We start from the raw sequence: 20,501 nt of genomic DNA on the forward strand, positions 1-20,501 counted from the left end.
GATATTTTTGTTGACATTTATCACTTGTTAGATGTGCCCATTTTGTTGAACTATCCCTATAAGGCTATAACCAACAGGCATTTCTTCCTCCATTGTTCACAAATATTGTTGAACATACAGTATGGTGGTTTTATGCAAAAGAGAAAGGGTACTATAAATATATAATGCCCTCACTAGGAATTATGTAAATCACGTGGCTTGCAATCAAATCGGCCCATGTCTCACTTGTTTTTTTTTTTTTTGGAAAAAGTCCATCTAACTTCCCTCAACTGCTGCGTGAGTTCAGTTTATCTCCCTCAGTTAGAAAACCAGATTTTTGAACTTGGAAAAAGTCCAATTTACTCCCTCCACGTATTAAGTTTGTCCGCATAACCACCTAAACAATTTTTGTGTTTATTTCTTTCCGGTGGTTTCATAAACCAGCGCACTTTTCACCTTTAGGGCTCGTTCGGTTGTTCCGGAACGAGCTCAGGAACCGTTCCTATTGATGATGGTTATTCAAATTAACAAAGCAATCCGGCCAAGAATCTATCCTGGAGGTCATTCCGTAGCAACCGAACACGCCCTTAGTAGCTAATTAAAACCGGATTTGGTGACTCGTGGCTGGTTTTGCCGAATTGGGTGCCATGGAAGCGTACGACGTGGCAAGCAATTCCGTAGCGCACATAACCCCCTCCCTCTTTCCTATGGCCCAGCCCATATCGGTCCCGTTCGCTGGTCTGAAACTTGGCTGAAACTGGCTGAAAAATACTGTTCCGGCTGAATTGTTGTGAGAGAAAAACACTGTTCCGGCTGAAAAAAGAAGCCGAACAAGCCATTGTTAAGACAAGCGAACGGGGATCATCTCTTGTTTTCTCCCGTGTCGCTTTGTTCATTGCAGGCGGCCGATAACAGCTAGGTTCGTTAGTCAGGGCACCATCTGGAGCAGGCAATAGGTGGCCACCGGCGTGGACAGGAGCTGGGCGCACGAGCAGATGGTTACCATCAGCACCAGGGACAGCTGAAAGCATGAGGAAGCACGCACACACTTGCAGCACACACTTGACAGAATTGGTAAACTCTGAAACTGACATAACTTAAAGTTGAGGACTGGACAAAATTCCAATTCAAATTGAAATGTTACTTCCTAACATGGTAGAATGAACCACCGAAAAAGAACGCAAATATGATGTGCTCACCAAAAGAGCTACTAAGTTCGTAACATTTTTTCATCAAAAGGACAACTGCAAAACCGAGCTGCAAAGCTGAACATAGATCTGAGCACTCGTCAATTCACTGGCTTGCCAGCACCTTTGAGCCTTGGAGAATTTCTTGTCCTTGCAGGATATACTTTCTTCCTCTTAACAGGAGTGGTCATCACGCTGCTTTGGGAAAGAACAGTAGTAACATCACCATGAGTCCTGCTCTGGGAACGCACACCTGCAGCATCATCTCCAATTATTTTAGTCTTCTTTTGTGGCCTTCCCTCCTCTAGTACCTGCAAGTTTTAGTAGGTAACGCAAGAATATTTTTCAGTTTACAACATAAGCAATGGTTCAGTTTTCATCAGTTCGATAGTATATTGGTACTTGCCTCTTTGCCTTTCTCCATAATGCTTCTCTTTTTGGATTTACTCTTGCCACATGTCCTTGAGTTGTGACCTGTTTTGTGGCACTTACTGCATGTAACTTTGATGCCAACCTTTGAAAGCTTTTTGGCCTTGGCAGGTTCACCTTGTTCTCTTCTTCTCTCTTTTCTTGGCCTGCCTTGCATCTTCACATATGCAGGAGGCTTTGGTTTGCGTGTGTCCATTGGCCACTGGTGCTGCCCCTCCATTGGCATCATGCAATGATCATAGATCCTATTGTAATGCTCAACGGAATAGCATTCTGCTATGTAATCTTCAGGCGACTTAGCCCTGTTCGCTTGGCTGATAAGCCATGGCTGAAAGTACTGTTGGCTGATTTGTTGTGAGAGAAAAATATTGTTCGTTGACTGAAAAAGTACGACTTATAAGCCAAGCGAACAGAGCGAGCTCAGATATAAGACAGTGATAGCATGAGCACAAGGGATACCTGCCAGCTGCCAGTACCTACAAGAACATGTTCTCTTATCTATTTCAACGTTGTACCTCTTGTCCCATTCTTTGACCTCAAAGCCATCCTTTCCATTACAAATGGCAGAACATTTCTGTGCTAGATTGATGTACTTGTTGAGTTTCTTAAGAATGTTTGGACAAATCCTTGAAGTCCAACTGCCAGATTTAGTCCTGTTCTGCTGTATCCTTACAAAGACCTTAGTCCTGATGCCCTCAAGCATGGAAACAATTGGAAGAGCCCTGACATCAACTATCCAATTGTTGAAGCTTTCACACATGTTGTTGTCTACACTGTCACAGTTGGAGCCAATGTTGAACCATGCTCTACTCCAGTGCTAGGGGTTCGTGTTCATCATGTCCTTGGCACCTGCAGGTGTTAACTTGGCTAACTTAGCTCTACAGAAGTTGAAAAAAGGCACACTTGATGCCTTTGCACATTTCCAGAAGGGCTTTTGAAAGTCATGGCTCCTATGGTTCTTCCTCCAGTTGGCATATATGTGTCTTGTACACATCCTATGCTCAATGTCAGGGAATAAATTTGCAACTGCATTGAGAAGACCCTGCAATAAACATCAAAGCACAAATAGTTATGGATATGTTAATGAAGGACAAGCATACAACAAGCAAATTTTGGTGCCTTTTGTTGGTCTGATATGATAAACCCATCCTATAGGCATTTGTAGATCCTTCTGTAGTAATCCCAAGAACCAAGTCCAAGAATCTTCAGTTTCTTTCTCCTCAACTGCCCAAGCTATGGGGTAAATCTGATTGTTTGCATCCCTCGCTAGAGCACAAATGAGCTCAGCATTTCATGCTCCCTTGAAAAAACACCCATCTACACCGATCACTTTCCTCTAAATTAATTTGTTCCCTACAAGAATGATCAAATCAACCATAGCCCAACTTGATCTCATCCGCATTACAATAATCAGACCAGTTCTTTAGGGTTTGACAAAACATGCAAAAGTCTGATGCCTAAAAACCACTATTTCCATTGAATCATTATGAACCACAAAGATTTTGAACCACAAGATCCCTATAAACGAAAATCAAAACCCCATATTTACAACCGTAACAACTAACAACCCAGCCTAGCTGTAGACCACTGAACTCCAGAATACATCAGATTTGTATCCATTTAGGAGCAGAGGAAGACACCTCGTCGACTTTGTCTTCGCCGTCGCCAATCAACTCCTCTACACTGCAAGCATCAAGTCACTTTTGATCAAGACTGCACGCCGCCGAAGAACAGAGACGACGGCACAGACCATCAGAAGAAATATAGAGAAGAGATGATATGGGCTGGGCCGTACGTAAGAGGGAGGGGGTTATGTGGGCTGCAGAATTGCTTGCCACGTCGTATGCTTGCGTGGCACCCAAATTGGCAAAACCAGTCACGATTCAGCTAATCCGGTTTTAATTAGCTACTAAAGGTGAATAGTGCGCTGGTTTGTGAAACCACTGGGAAGAAATAAACACAAAAATTGTTTAAGGGGTTATGTGGAAAAACTTAATACGTGGAGGGAGTAAATTGGACTTTTTCCTTTAAACTTCTCTGACTTTTGAAACCATCCAATTTACCTCCCACGGTGGTTTTGAAAGTGGTTTCGGCTGTCGTGGTGCCACGCCAGCCACGAGAGAAGTTAGACTTTCACAATAGTTCAAGCAGATCAATTCAAATTTATAAAAAAAAACTTCTAAAATAATTTTAAAAATATCCAAATATTTTTTGAGAATAAATATACATTTAAAAACTAATATATGATTTTATATTAAAATTATAGAAAAAATTGTTTAAACTCAAAAAATATGAATTGGTTTTTTTTCTAAAATCATGCTCTATGTATTCTCTGAGCTAGGCACTATAATATAGATTGATTTTACGAAACACATGAAGTTTGGCATCTCGAACCCATCCAAATTGCCTTCCTACTCGAATATGTGCTCTCGGTAAGTGTGCAGACTTATGATGGTGACGGCAAACGAGGAAGCGATAGCATCCATCTAGATGTTGTCGACTAAGTCGCATACGTTGTTTCGAGAGTCTGAGAAGTCGCACACCGGATGGTTCAATAAGTTTGCACACGATCATTGTCGTGATGTCTCCTGGAGAAGACAATGATGCCACAAAGTTAAACCACATGATACATGTTAATATGCAATCTAAGTTTGAATTATATTTTTATTTCGAATTTCATGTGCATGTTTTGATGTTAAGCAAGATAATGCTGCTGAGGGAAAAAATTTCGCAATTTGCACGACGGGTACCTCGGTGATTCACGCTACGGTCTGTAAGGATTTGTCTTGGTTTGCATTCTCGGTTTCATATTTGGCCTACTTTCAAATTTTAGGAGACTATATAACATTCAGATAATTATAGGAAATGAACAAAAAGGGTAGAGCATGATTCATATTTTTCTGAGTTAAAACCAATTTTCTATGAATTTTCTAATATTAATCAGATTTAGTATTTTTAATGCATATTTGTTCAAAAAAATATTTGGATATATTTGGTGTGGCTCCTGCACGGCTGCGCCTCTAGCTCTGGCAACGGAGCCGCACCAAATGATGATGCAGGCCGGCGAAGCACTTCTAGCGTGGAATGGGTGAGGAGTCATTTTCTTGTAAGGTAGGCGAAGCCACGATTTCAAGCTTCGATAGAAGGGCTTTGGCTCTGGCACAGGAGCGCGAGTGGAGCGCCACCAAACAGCCTCTCAGTAAGCCCACGGACAGGAAGGGCTGCAGTTTCCTCAAACCTATCCTCCCTGCTAGCTTGTTCCATGACCGATATGTCTCCATTGCGAGAAAATTCTTTATCTCTATCGTGAGAAAATTCTTTATGAAGTTGGCATGCTTCTCTTTATCTCTTATAGCCTTGATAACTTTCTTTTTTATGAAAATTGGGTTTAATTTTGATGCCCAATTTGACACTTTTGTCATTAGTAAGAGATGGACTAAAATGCTCTTAGTAGAGACTGGATCTACTGGAGACCCAACACTAAACCCTAAACCCTTGTTATCCTGTCATTCTCGTCATTCCTCCTATGTCCCCTCTTCTCAAATCCTAGAACAAATTGGGTTAGAGGAGATGAGAGGTTGACACGAATAAAGGAAGGTTGTGAGCTTGGCGGCATGGTCATTTGAGATTTTTAACTCAAAAAAACTACTATTTTTAATAATAGCCCATACTACCTTAACATTTTAAAAACTACTCCCTTTGTTTTAAATTATAAGTCACTTTGACTTTTTTGATACATTAAATTTGCTATGTATCTAGTAGACATAATATATATCTAAATACATAGCAAGTTCGATGTACAAAAAAAAACAAAGTAACTTATAATTTAGAACGGAGAGTGACCATTTTCATTATGCTAAAGTTATGGAATGACTAATAATATCAAACCACATACATTGACATGGCTAAATAGACACGCCAACATCGCCATGAACACTTTCCATGTGTGGCACCGATGTGAGAGGATTGAGTCACACTATTTTATTTAGCCTATGCACTTAATTAGAGTCTCAGGTCTCTAATGCTATTTTCAACACGTTTTTCATCATCTTAGAAGAGTGATATGCAGTGTGTTTCTCTAAACTTTTCTCGCATTCTCATCTAATTTCATGAACTCTCTAAGTGACCATTTAGGTACTTTAACTTTTCAAGTGGTTCATTCGAAATGTGAATTCAGGTCCACAATTGAACCTAGAGTAAACTTAGAATAACCATTTGAAAAGTTAAAGGACCTGAATGAGAATGCAAGAAAAGTTTAAGTACCCACGGTGCATTTAACTCATCTTAGAACTAGTGTACGCTAAGTTTCATCTAGATATCTTAGCCCCTCTCTTAGAATTAATACTGAACTATTGTTGGAGTATAGTTTTCCTCTTTGAACTTTAATACCTGGTACCTTAGACCCTCGACTCTCCAAGCCATTTAAATTACCTTTGTGTGCTCGGTAGAAGTGGTTTTCAAGTTGGTTTCAACATTTTTTTTGTTGAAAACTTTAGTAAATGTCTAATAAGGTTTTTAAACAACGAAAAATGTGTTTAAGCTACTAAAAATTCCAAAAATATCTTAGCAATAGAAGGACACCAAAAACTCAAATAAAACATTTATAGCTTGTGAAAATATCTTTATAAGATCCAAAAATCATATTTAGTACTAGAAAATGGTAAAATATCTAGAAAAATCCCAAAAAAAATCTAATCAATATCTAAATACTTTATGAGAACTTTACACACAAAAAATATGAGATGCACCAACATGAATGAATAACGTGAATACATTCAACATTAATGTATGTTGGATTCAAGCTTGTTTTATCTTATATTTTTTGTTATGAAAAGTTTTTAAAACTCATTTAGACATCAACTAAAATGTTTTTAGAATTTTCTAGAGTTTTCTTAATATATTTAGAGATCAATCTAGTTTTCAAAAGTTTCTAGAGATATTTTAATGATATCTAAATATTCATTCGGTTTCTCATGTCCTAGTCTATATCTAGTTTTTTTATTAGAATTTTTAGAAGCCTAGAAACATTTTTTGTGATTTAAAACCTTATCAAATGTTTATTGATTTTTAATTAAAAATATGAAAACATTTTCAACCTAGACTAGCGGGGAGGTAATTTATAGAGTTTTATAAAAATTTAAAGGAGGTAGATACCGAATTTTTTATTTTTAGCCTTTTTTTAAAAAAAATTCACAAATATGCCCCTACAGGTAAGATTTCAAAATCTAGACCCTTAGCTCAGTGCCATAGTTGCTGGCACCGAGCTTACACTGCTCGATGCCATCGTTGCTGGCGCCAAGGTCTTGTGCTCGACGCAGACGTGGCGGTGACTTGGCAAGCAGCTCGGCGCCGTAGATCCTGGCGCCGAGCTCAGCACCGCCATGATCTATGGCATCGAGGTGGTGTTTTAACCCTAGCCCCAACCTTCCTGCCTGAGTCTTCTTCCTCTTCTTTCTCCTCCCTCTTGGGTTTTTTCTCTCTCCACTTCGCTCTACCTCACGAATCGGCATATTGGACCATGGAAACTTTGATTTGATCCATAAATCTTCGAGCAAGGTATCCTCGCTCTCCTTCTAGTTTTTTTTCGCATCGATTCAATATATATTAGTCAGATTTTTCAACCTAAGAATCATCATTACTTAGGGTTTCATTCTATCCCTCAATATTTACATTATACAACCATAGGATGATGTCAAGGTGTGGAAAAGCTAGCAAACCTAGGTAACCGCAGCGCATGTAGTTATGTTATGGGTCCCCGACTCTCGGACGAAAGCGCTCAATGTCTTCAACGAAGCATTTGAGGGTATTGCCCTGCAACAAAATTCTCAGTGAAAATACTTGCGAACAGATAGCAACAGGTTTTGTGTTCTTTTCTACAACAATCTAACGTATTATAAGGATGCTATGGCTCGAAGGTGGCACTAACTAAAATAGATACCTCTAACACATAATGTATTGGTATGTATGCAACTTAACGTAGAAAAATAAGGCAATTGACTTACCACTCTGTCCATGATTGGTCCTACCTCCACCTGTCTTCCTGCATGAGTAGATTGGTCGTATGCCGTGTCTTCATCATCGGAGGACTCGATGTCGACGTAGTCATCTTCTGTCCACTGTACCCTAAGCCTGCAATGTGTCGCACATTGGTACCAAGCTTGGTACCACCTGAACTCATAGTTCATGTGCGGCTCGTTGTTCTCGTCCGCGTTGTCATGCATCTCCTCCCATTGCTCAATGTAGTACTGGTGGTGCTTCTCCCAGTCAAAAATATTTATGTTCTTCTGACGATCCAACCTACACATATGTCATCATTACTTGAATCCATGTACATGTCACCATATTAATGGAAATGGTCCATCACGAGACATTTGAAATAGCAAAACACTTACTTGTGTAAGTCAACGCCAGTCGAGAATGGAGCCATTGGCCAAAGCTATCTCACTCCAAATTATCGTGCAACTCTATCTGGCAGGTGGAACTAGATAGCATAGAAACAAATTATAGGGCACCCCATCCTATAGAAGTCATAGTCGAACCCACACATATTGCTCAAATGAAAAGGAAGTGCCCCCTCTCCATCGTACGGCTCCCATGACACCTGCAACATGTCCAAACAAGATGTTAGATAGTATACTAAACCATTTCAGACCAGCATGGGAAATAAAATTTACTTACACTAGACGCCATGAGTCTAGCTCATTTGTGAACTCAATGTATGCTCGCTCTAACCTTGCGTGCGAAACCCTAACCTAGTCCCAAAGGTACACCCACCTCGGCTGTCGACGTGGAGGCAGACCTAGGAACCACTCATGAGGAGCCAGAACCTCGAGACGACCAACTGGTAGATGAGCCCACATCCACAACTGAAGTAGGTACACGCATCCACTAAGTGACGCTGCGGACAAAGTCCGATGACACCCCTCGCAAAGCTGTCGATAAAGAAAACCCAAGACTATAGAGCCCTAGCTGTACTAACCCGCCTGGTCCCAGTCACTAAGACAGTGGACCCACATCCATGACGTAGTGTCACCCGTGGCATCGGGGAAGAGAACGCAGGCAAAAAGGTATAGGATCCACGCCCTGTAGTAGTACCCAACTGTCTCCTCATCTGCCTCCTCGGGGACACTATGCGAACTCTTGTCAGAGCTAGGAGATGAGAACTCTAGAAGTGTGAGCCCCTTGTTCGCCAACCTCACGCCCAAGGAAGGTCTCCACTCGTGCTCTCCATCCTTATGACCTACACTACACGATGATTGCATTGCCATGAATCCTTAGGCCTAGCATCTTCTGACAGTCCTAGAGCGTGACTGTCATCTCCCCAAAAGGTAGATGGAAGTTGTGAGTCTTCGGCCGCCACCTACATTTTAGACAAAGCAAGATTACATGCCAAAAAGGCAAGCGCATGAACAAATGGACATGAATGGAGGCAATGATTAAAGATAATAATTGTCAACAAACGCAGTTATGGCCGCTGAGTTGAACTTGGGCAACCTACGACAAACCTAAAAAGAGATGACATCCAAGTCAGCTCTTTGCAAGAAAGGAGTGTACCTGTCGTCGTACTGCATGTCCAAGAACCCATTGTGGGTTCTAGGACGAAGGAGCGGAAGGTCCTGCATGGAATAAAATATAGTCTCCTGGTACTTCATGAACACATGTACGCTCACCAAAATTTGAACAAAACGTATAGATTATTACCTGCCCCTCCGCTATGAGACGTCCTCGGTGGGTCACCTCGTACGTCGGGTCGAGCAGGTGGAATTGCGTCATCCTACAAAAAAGTCAATGAATTAGAAATTTAATATATAATAAAACATGAACTTAGAAATGTATAAGTCATTGACACAATTACATGCATAAATTGAGACATGCATAATTAATTAAATGAATACAACAAATATGAAATAATAAAAACAACCAATAATCGCACCTCACTAATCTACCAATGGCAACTTCATGAATTTTGGCCAAGTCTACCACACTTGGCCGCACTCGTACTACTCGGGGTTAGTAAGAAATGGGGTTCCTCTCCCACGCCTCATTCTTCTGGGTATCTGATCTATAACCATCATGTGCCTCGTCCTCTTTCTTGATCCACGCTTGTTCCAAAGGGTAAGCTGGATCCGTAATGTACTTTGGCCCATCATATGTGTGCACAAGCGTGTCAACACTGAACTCATGAGGTATCCTGCTCTCGATATTATAGTTGCGATGTTTAGCTGCTGCCACTAAATGGGAACATAGAAAGTGGTACTGCCTTGGTTTACCACAAGTGTATTTGAAATCTTAAAGGATAACCACATGCATCCTCTACTCTCGAACCTCATCGCCGGATGTTGTACCGCCCCTATGCTCGACCTGATAAGTCCCTGTGGCGTGGTCAAAGCATGTAACCTCATGTGTGCTAGCCCTTTCATTTACCTTCTCTAGGTGTGCCTTTAGTTTCAGAGTCCATATCTCTCCATCACTCCGCAACTTCAATGCATGGGCGCGTCTATCGTTGAACCAGACAATAAGCTTATAGAATGTGAATTGAACGATTGCATTCATGGGCATACCTTGTATCCCCAATAGCAACTTATTGAATAACTCTACCATGTTGCTGCACTAAAACTCGTACCTCCATCCACCGGCGTCGTGAGCTCGTGTCTATTTCTCTAAATCCCTCATCAAACCTGTGAGTCATTGTCTACCTTCTACATTTGATGCGGTTCTGACCTGCTCGAACTAAAAGCTCTAGTTTGGTTTTAGTGAATTGATGAAACCCTAAGTGCTAACCTAGTTTATCAAGTGATCATGAGATAGGTAACACATTCCAAGTGGTGAAGCAAATAAAGATCATAACATGATGATGATGATGCCATGGTGATGATCAAGTGCTTGGACATGAAAAGAAGAAAGAGAAAAATAAAAAGGCTTAAGGCAAAGGTATAAATGGTAGGAGCTATTTTATTTTGGTGATCGAGACACTTAGTGAGTGTGATCACATTTAAGATCGATAGCCCTACTATTAAGAAGGGAGAAACTCGTATCGAAATACGGTTATCAAAGTGCCACTAGATGCTCTAACTCATTGCATATGCATTTAGGATCTAGTGGAGTGCTAACACCCTTGAAAATATTTTGTGAAAATATGCTGACACATATGCACAACACTTGGTGGATGGCACATTTGAGCAAGGGTTAGGAACTTCACCGGTGGAGTGTCCGATGGTGCCACCGGTGCTCTATACAGAAAAGATGAAGGTCATTGTAAGTGACCGGGCACTGGTCTCGGTTAGACCGACGCGTTCGGTCAGTGGCAGCAGAGGGCGCGCAGTTTTGGTCTCATGACCGGACGCTGGCGCAAAAACTGACCGGACGCTCAGGGCCTGAGTTCGGTCAGTCTGACATATGATGATGTAGAGTGACCGGACACTGGGTGTGTCCGGTCAAGCATGACTGGACACGTCCGGTCATGATTTCTCGCTTCTGGATGCTTACTAGAAACAATCGGACGCTAGAGCGTCCGGTCACTTCACAGCAGCGCGTCCGGTCATCACTTGACCGTTGGGATCGAGCGCTCAGTATTTGAAGAGAGGGGACACATGGCGTGCATCGCACGATCGGACGCTAGGGTCTTGCGTCCGATCAATATGATTAGAGCGCCCGGTCACCCCATGTTGTGCCAGTGAAGGGGTACAATGGCTCTATTTCGTGGGGGCTTCTATTTAAGCCCTATGGCCGGCTCTAGCTCACTCTCTTGGCCATTTGCATTGACATATCAACCTTGTGAGCTTAGCCAAAGCCTCCCCACTCATCTCCATCATTGATTCATCATCTTTGTGAGATTGGGAGAGAATCCAAGTGCATTGCTTGAGTATTTGTATCTAGATGCACTTGGTGTTCGTGTTTTACTGTGGGATTCGCTTATTACTCTTATTGGTTGCCACCACCTAGATGGCTTGGAGCAGCGAAGATCGTCGAGCGGAGGTTAGTGATTGTCTCCGGCTCTAATCGTGGTGATTGTGAGGGGTTCTTGACCTTTCCCCGACGGAGAGCCAAAAGGTACTCTAGTGGATTGCTCATGGCTTGTGTGATCCTCATCTTGTGTTAGTTATGCGGCACCCTATTGAGGGTTTGGCGTATGATTCTAATTAGCACGTGAACCTCCAAGTGAGTGAATCGCCACAACGAGGAGTAGCTTACCGGTAAGCAAGTGAACATTGGTAAAAATCATTGTGTTCATCATTTGATTCCGACGTGATTGGTCTTCATTGTTATTCATTCTTGTGATTGATTGGCTCCTTCCTTGACACGGCGGTATAACCTTATTGCTCACTCTCTTTACATTACCGCAAACTAGTTGTCAAGCTCTTTAGTAGCTAGTCGTGAGAGCTTGTTAGTTTGGTTAGTGTGGCTCTTTAGTTAGCTTTTGAGAGCACACTAACTTAGTGCAGTGACATAGCTATTGTGTGGATAGAAACTATATAAACTAGAATTGTGGTAGGTGGCTTGCTATTTTAGTAGGCTAGCGCAACACTTGCTTCGCTTTATAATTGTCTAACCGGTTTGTTAAGTGTTGTTGTAGAAATTTTTAATAGGCTATTCACGCCCCCTCTAGCCATTAGGACCTTTCACCAACTTTTTCTAAAAGTACATGTCCTCAAGCTATCGAGCAGCCTCCTAGAATAGATCAAAGTTATCATTTACACCATCCTTCCGGAGTAGATTCTCGGTAAGGTGCCAAGTACACCGACGATGGTGCAAAGGTGCGTACCCCTCTATCTGCTCTTGCACGACATTAAATATGCCCTGGTGCCTATCAGATATGACGCTAACCTCTCTACTAGGCCTAACCACATGTATCCGGACTAGCCTCAAGAACCATCCCCAACTGTTATTGTTCTCCTTCTGAACCAAAGCAAATGCCAAAGGAACCAACTTGTTGTTCACGTCACAGGATATGGCTATAAGAAGTGTGCCCTAGTATTTGCCAATCAAGAACGTACCATCAATGGAGAAGATGGGACGACGGTGCCTAAAGGCCTCGACACACTGAGAGAAGCAACAGAAAGCACGGAAGAATATCTGTGTCCCATCCTTCCATATATTTGGTTATATTTGGTTTTGGGATGTACTCATAATGCATGCCTAGATTCACCACTTTGATTACATTGAAAAGTACTGGTAGCTGCTCATACCCATCCTCCCAGTCCCCATATATCATTTTACACGCTCGCTGCTTAGCCCTTCAAGCCTTACCATAAGTTATCACATAACCTCCATACAACGCCTCAACGGTCCTGATAATTGTCCTAACCTTCATGTTAGGTTCTCCCTACAATATTCTCATCAACCGCTTGGCAATGAGGGTAGATGTCAACTATCGATGCCTCAGTGTCAGCACATGGTCAGCACAATTGTGTGGCCCAATAACTTTTGTGCTCTTCCACTTTTCGGTGACCTTTTGCTTCCTTGCACAAACCCTTCATGGGTAGCGTTCCTTGTCACACACAACTGTGTAATAGCGCTCCACATATGAATGCAAGACCTTGTAAGGTCTCTTTCGTATCACTACAAACGCCTGCAACCACCTCTTCAATGCAGGGAGGTCCTTAAACACCCTCCCATTCTCAACTACCATGTTAGGGTCGTCCTCAGGAGCTTCTAGGAGCTCATCATCATGTTCTTCTGCACACGCCTGATCGGAATAAGCAAGATCGCTGAACTCGTGAACTCTTGAATCACGGTGACCGGGAAAGATACGCCTCAGCATCTCAACATCACTCTCCGTCAGCTCTCCAACAGAGCGATCATCATAAGAATCAAGAGTCCTTGCCATCTCATATGGCTCTGAATCATTCATAATTTCAATACTATTGAAGCCACGGAATCCATCTCCACAGAGCACTTGTGTAGCAACAAGGGGCACATCCACATTGTCAGGAATGTCTACTGCACCATAAGTAGAAAAAAAGAAAAAAATAAAAGAAATGGATGTAAGGAATGGGGTAAGCTCCAAATAACCATGTGGATAAGACACTTACTCGGATGATTTTGTGTCAAATGGATCTTATGAGGAGGATCTACCACAACATCATGAGTATGACAAGCATCTTCAACTAATTCATTGGGGGCAGATTGAGCATCGGGAACCATAAGTGCAACCTCCACATCCATATCAGGTTCCGGGATCGAAGGGTCAAAGTGTGCCTGTTGACCCATTGATGGAGAAACCCTACGAGAGATGGGATCAACTAACACCCGACGCACAACCACGTCTAAACATTGTAGCTGGCTCTTCATTGCTGATCTCATATAGTTCTTCCACTGATCCGCACATCCAATTGGGATCATTCGCCTAAGGATGTTGGGAGGAGAACCTAGATGCAGTATACGCTCAACTACAATGCCATCATCATCATCGTCAAGGCAATGCAGCTCCTCCCGAGCCCTTGCAACCATCTCACTAAACGATGGCTTCTCATTGAATAGCACAGGCACGCTTTGCATGTCAACAAACTCAACATATCCATAGCGATCGCTTTCAACGGTGCCTCCATGATAAATGATCACTAGGTTGTCCATCTATTTCAAACACGTAACGAAACAAATGTCTTTTAGTCCAAACTAAACGATAGATAGTACCTAACAAGTACTTTCTAACTACAAACTAAGTAAATAAGATAATAACTACATACATAGATACAGTGTACTCACTAAATAGCTAGATCCTATTTAGTTAACTAAATATATAACTACCTATCTATGTAGCTATCTAAGTATATCTATATACCTATGTATCTATGTTTCTATCTATCTCACTAGATCACTAACTAAATCAACTACCTGAGTCATCACATTAACTAGTAAATAACAAATGCTAAAACTACTACACTACAATCCCAAGCCTGGCCATGCCCAGCGCCGCACCCGGCCGCCCTCGCCCGCGCCGCCACCGCGCCCCGCGCCCACGTCGGACCCCGCTGCTACACTGGTCCCGTCGGACGTGGGCGTGGGGCGCGGTGGTGGCGCGAGCGAGGACACGCGGGCGCGGGCGGCCGAGGGCGGGAGAGGGCGCGGGCGACGGCGGCGGTGCGCTGGTCGGGCGAGGCAAGAGAGGTGCGAGAGAGAGGGAGAGGAAGATAGAAAGGATTAGGGCTCATACGTAAGACAAGTTTGGCGCCAGTAACCCTGGCGCCGAGCTTGGCGCCAAGATCTATGGCGCCGAGCTCGGCGTCAGGGTTACTTGCGCCGAGGTGCCTGCCAAATCATCACCACGTCTGCTTCGACCCGAAGACCTGGCGCCAAGACGTGTAAGCTCGGTGCCAGCAACGATGACGCCGAGCTAAAGGTCCAGATTTTAAAATCTTACCTCCAGGATCATATTTGTGATTTTTTTTAAAAAATAGCTAAAAAATAAAAAATTCGGAGGCGCGACCCGTCGTGCACAAGGCTAGCACGCGACCCCAGCCGATCGGTTGAAGGAGCTACGGATGGCCACTGCAGCAGCCGCTACTCGATTGTAAGAAAGCCGGGGAGCAACGATTGGGACTGGCGCCCGAGAGAGGAGACCTTCGAGGACAACCAAAGCACTTCGTCATCTCGGCTGCCGCCACCACCACTTGCCGATTCACCTTCTGACAGCGACGACGCCGGACTCGGCGGCCGGCTGCGCTGACGAAATGGAAGGGAGGCTGAGCTGCGTTTTGGATCGCGTTAGCAGATAGGCCGCACGAAGGCATGGGACGGACAACTATTGGACCGGGCTCGTCTCGAAGGCGTCGCGCGGTCGTGACCGAGCGCAACCCTAAACTTTTGCGAAATTTAATAAAGGGCTAAAATATCTGATTTTACAGTTTAATGAGAAAACGTAGACTTCTTTTTGTTAATTCAGAGAGATAAAAATAACTAGACAGGCAGGACGTTTGGACCAGAATGTTTAACGAGCCCACGGCCCATGGAGGGCAATGGGCTGCAATTTCTCACACATACCCTCCCCTCCCCCTTCCCACGAACTGCCATTGAGCCACATCGCATCGCGCAGCCGCCAGCCGCGGAACCGCCAAACATCGCCATCTCTCGCCTTCCAGTTCCAGTCTTCCACCATCATTGTGCGATGCGCCTCTCCGCCGTCTCCGGCAGACTGGTAACAGCTTGTGCCATCTTCATCTTTCTTCTTTACCTCCGTCCCTGCACTGATGTCTGATCTGAATCTTTCTTCCATTCTGCATTTATACTTAACCCTATTCCTCACATTGACTAGCGCACAAATGGATGGATGCAAGAAGAGCGCCACCAGCGCCGCCGCCGACCTCATCGTCGAGATCCTGTCACGGCTGCCGGCCAAATCGATCTGCCGCTTCAAGTGCGTTTCCCGGCACTGGTACGGCCTAATCACCCACCCCGAGCACCGCAAGAAGATCCCCCAGATACTATCGGGCTTCTTCCACCCCAGCTACAGGTTCTGGCTCGAAAACGAGGACCTAAAAATATTGCCAGGTTTCGTTGGCATAATGGAGAGCGAAGAACTGCCATTTTTAGACTCATCGTTGCCCTTCTTGACCGGCTATAGGTTGATTATTCCAAAGGTCTGCTACGATGGCCTTCTTTCTCTGCCTCTGCAGGAAGGTATCCCCCCATGATGAAGCCAATTTTGTTGTATGCAATCCTGCAACAGAGAAATGGGTTGTCCTGCCAGACACAGACAGCATTCCTTTGTATTACCTTTTTGGTTTTGACCCGGCCATCTCCCCCCACTTCTATGTGTTTGAAATTATAAACGGAGATGAGGATTATGGTTACATTGATGGTGTAAATATCTACTCGTCAGAGACAGGTACCTGGAGTTACAAGGGGAATGGCTGGGGCGATGAGCTCCAGCTAGTCCAATCAAGAGATGTTTTTCTCAATGGAATGATGTACTTGTTGACACATGATTTCAAGATACTGACAGTGGACACAGAAGGGAAGAAATGGAGGACCATTCCTTTGCTGGAAACTATGTGTGTCTCATGCATGTGTAGAGGTCAGCTTGCATTTTTTGGTCAGTCTCATGGGCTACTGCATTATATAAATATGAGGTTCCCTGATTCCCCCTCTAAATTGTCTGTCTGGATTCTTGAGGACTATGACAGTGGTGAATGGATATTTAAGTACAGCATTAGCACTTCACAAATTTTTCGAGAGAAAAATCTCAGGTTTGAAAAGGACTACGCTTTGATTGCGATCCATCCAGAATGCAATTTGGTTTACTTCGTTTGGCAGTGCGAGCATAAGCTGATGTCATACGACATGGAACGAGGGAAAGTTTGTGTTATATGTGATATCAAAGAGCATTTGTATGACCCATTTGTTCCATACCTTCCATATGTTCCATTTCTCTCAGATTCACTAGCTGATCAAGGCTAGAGGCTAGAAGCATACTTGCAGGGTGAAGAGAAATAGTTATTGTCCACCCCCACTTTCTTATTTTCCGTTTATGCTTTAATGTATTCTTGATTTTGTTTTCAAAGAAATGATGCCAGTCATCAAGATCATCCTGTAGCTTATATTTACAGAGATTGTGTATCAAGTTAAATTTGCTTGTTGACATTTGTTAGCTGTGTGCATTGCAATATTGCTGGCAGGCATTTCTTTCTCCATTGCTCATTTTGTTCAATAAATAGAAGTGGGGTGATGTTTAATAACCCAAAACAGCTACAGAGGTATGATCAGGCTGAGGAGACCATCTGGCACCTTTTAACTTCATGTGTCTTTGCTAGTTCCATCTTTTTTCTTTCAGAAGCTTTGGCTGCAAACTTTGATCCCCTAGTCAGATTCATCCTCTTCCTCCTGCTAGTGGTTTAGCATCATAATCTTTGCATTTTCAACAATGTTACTCCTGTCGATGAGGTGGTCAGGACGTTGATCATTGAAGGGATTACGTGGTGTGCTTCCGGGGCCAAGGATCTGAGGAACTTGGTCATGGCTTTAGTTTAGGTCCCCCTCCTTTTAGCTTTGTGTTGATGTCGTCTTATCTCTGTCTGTGCGTGTTAGTTCTTTTTGCTTTCTTTGTGAGATGTTCTGGTGTGTCCTTTATTTCTTCTTTAATGAATTAGTGGTATGACATGCACCCTCTGAGTTCAAGAAGAAAAAAAGATATGCCTTCACTAAGGGTTATAAAAATCACTTATGCGCATTGTCAGGGGTCATGATTTTAGATTACTTACACCATGACAAATTTAAGGAACCACGGTGTATATTCTCGAAGGGCGGGCCTGGTGCAAGCAGTAGAGTCTTACCGCCTGTGACCGGAAGGTCCTGGGTTCGAGTCGTGGTTTTCTTGCATTGCACAAGTGAGGGTAAGACTTGCCAATGTCACCATTTCTCAGACCCCGCACAGAGTGGGAGCTCTCTGCATTGGGTACGCCCACGGTGTATGTTCTCCTTTTATACCCTTTGATATTGCTGCTTAGTTACTGCCGTTGGTTCTGATCTGTTGCCATCCAATGAGATTAGCCTGCTCGCTGGAGCTACTTTGGCTGCAAAGGCTGTTTGACGTACCAGCTACAGTAGATAGGAGTTCTTTATTTGCATCCACAGCCCGCAGCTGCAGCCTAAATATCTGCAGCGAGCCAGGCCAATTGTCTAAACTTCATTTCGCACTTGCCCCATTCTGTTGCAGTTCGACAAAATTGTCCACTGCCATCAGCAGAACCTGTTTCCTATCCTAGCCAAGCTGAATTTGCTTCCCTTACAAGGTGACCACCAAGGCCTGGTCTATTAAGGATCGAAGGATGGCATTGTGCAGCCGAAACATCAAACATACATGTCTTAACTCGCTTTATTTTTGCTAACATGATAGGTTAAAGGACCCTTTAAAAAAATGGGGAAAAAAAAAAGTCGCACTCATCCACACTTCCAGGTCCCAACAGTTCTTATTCCTACAGATGCTTAAACGAAGTTTGCTACTTTTTTTTTTGAGAATTATGTTTGCTACTATCAATGCATGTGTTCATGATAACGTGCATACAGAACTGATGAATTCTAGAGCATCTGACATGAAGCTACAAGCTACCAACTGCAGCGTAGACTAGGCAACATTTTACTTTTACCGGCCGTGAATTTCTTGAAGTTTTAATTATACAAGCAAGTAAATGGCCTCAATAGAAGTAACATTCTCCAAAACTGTTATACATTGTACAGCGCTGATCGCATACAATCTATTATACAATTTTTGAACGTTGGGTCCAGCGCTTCACATATGCCTTACTCCAGAGCTTAATAATAATTTACATACGCATGCAAACTTTCATCTCAAGCAAGCTGCAAGCATTCAACAGGTGCCCTTCTGTGCATTATTTATTTGCAAGATGCGCTACCGGTTGCCTGAGAAGCTACAAACATCCGCGCTCATTCAAGGGCTGCCTGTGCTGCAGCTAACCTTGCAATTGGGACCCTGCATACAAATATATATACACCAAGTTGTGGAGTGTGTTGAGTCAAACCACAGTCCAATTAGCAGTGTATGAAAAAAAACTGAGCCTTGCAAGTTTGTTCTAAAGTATGTAGAAGTTAAATCACCCTACTCCTCAAACTCACTCACGCGCCCCTTGATTCACTCGAGAACACAAGAGAAACAACGAAGGGACACACCAGCACAGTGCCAAGACCTGGTGTCTCTGTATTTTTGTACGTCAAAGTGTAAAATAGACAAAGCTTACCAAACTTCTCAAGAAAACCAGCCAACACATAAACATGAAAAGCCTTGATTTTACTAATGAATAAGATTGGACTATGGAAAAGTAAGTCTTTTTTTTCCTCCAAATATTTGTACAAATAAACAGAGGAGACATATCAACCATGATTTTATCATTTAGGCTAAGAAGCATTAACACGTGCTACATCTGCACCTTCTGGTAAGTTGGTACCATACTGCACATATTGCAATACCAATCTGATACATGTGCACATGAGAATATATCAATTCTAAGTTTCTAACAGGATCGATTTGATTCAGTAGACCAATGGCTGTCGTGAGGATGGAAAACCCAGGCCCCTGTTTCAGAGGAGTAGATGTTGAACCCCTGGAACTGGCTTCCATACCAGTCGTCCTCGTCGACCTCCGGGTCCAACTCAACGACATGCATGTTCCTGATTATACCAGTCGTCGTCAAAGTCGACCTCCCGGTCCAGCAACTGAACGACATGGAAGTGCACGGAGACGGCCGGGTCGAAGCACAGGATGATCTTGCCGGCACGGGTTGATCCCGGCACGGTAGTCCACTTCTCGGTAGCAGGGTTGCAGACGACATACGATGCGCGGGGCTCGGAGCCGGAGCCGCCGCGGGAGTTGTTCAAGAGGACGAGTCCGTTGCAGCAGTCCACCACCCCACCGCATGTGTTCGCGGGCAGGAAATCGCATGGCGGCGGCGGCGGCGGCTCGGCGAGGCTGACGAAGCTGCATGAATCGAACTCGTCGAAGTAGAAGAAGCCCGTGACGGTGTGGGGCAGCTTCTTGCGGTTGTCGGGGTGGGAGACGAGGTTGCGCCACGACGGGGAGACGCACTTGAAGCGGCAGATCGACTTGACAAGGACGCGCGAGAGGATGTCGACAACGAGGTCGTCGGTGAGGCCAACACCGCCGCCGGCTGCGGTGGAGGCGGAGCCAGTGACGGCCGCCTCCATGGCTGGAGACACTATTCCTCTAAACCCTCGAGGAAATGAAGAGATTCTGGAGAAACATGCGAGGGACAGAATTTGTATTTGGAGCTTGTTTAGTTCGCGAAATTTACTAATTTAGCTACTGTAGTGCTTCCGTTTTTATTTTGTAATTAGTGTTCAATCATGGACTAATTAGGTTCAAAACGTTCGTCTCGTGATTTCCAACCAAACCGTGCAATTAATTTTTTTTCGTCTACATTTAATGCTCCATACACG

At 43.7% G+C, this 20,501-nt stretch overlaps 1 protein-coding gene and 1 pseudogene across 1 annotated transcript; one reads left to right on the forward strand and one right to left on the reverse strand.

The window, feature by feature from the left end:
- Positions 1-15,604: 15,604 nt before the first annotated feature.
- Positions 15,605-17,101, forward strand: LOC136494243 (F-box protein At5g07610-like; annotated as a pseudogene).
- Positions 17,102-19,697: 2,596 nt separating this feature from the next.
- LOC136463630 (F-box protein At5g07610-like) lies at positions 19,698-20,249 on the reverse strand. The gene has a single exon (XM_066462608.1). It carries the CDS (start codon positions 20,247-20,249, stop codon positions 19,698-19,700), a length of 552 nt encoding a protein of 183 aa, XP_066318705.1.
- Between the last annotated feature and the right edge of the window lie 252 nt (positions 20,250-20,501).

The sequence above is a fragment of the Miscanthus floridulus genome, chromosome 1 (assembly GCF_019320115.1).
Source record: "Miscanthus floridulus cultivar M001 chromosome 1, ASM1932011v1, whole genome shotgun sequence".
Lineage (NCBI taxonomy): Eukaryota > Viridiplantae > Streptophyta > Magnoliopsida > Poales > Poaceae > Miscanthus > Miscanthus floridulus.

Bases quoted from the DNA above. Each gene is read 5' to 3' on its own strand.
- LOC136463630 (XM_066462608.1), bottom strand. From the start codon at position 20,249: ATGGAGGCGGCCGTCACTGGCTCCGCCTCCACCGCAGCCGGCGGCGGT.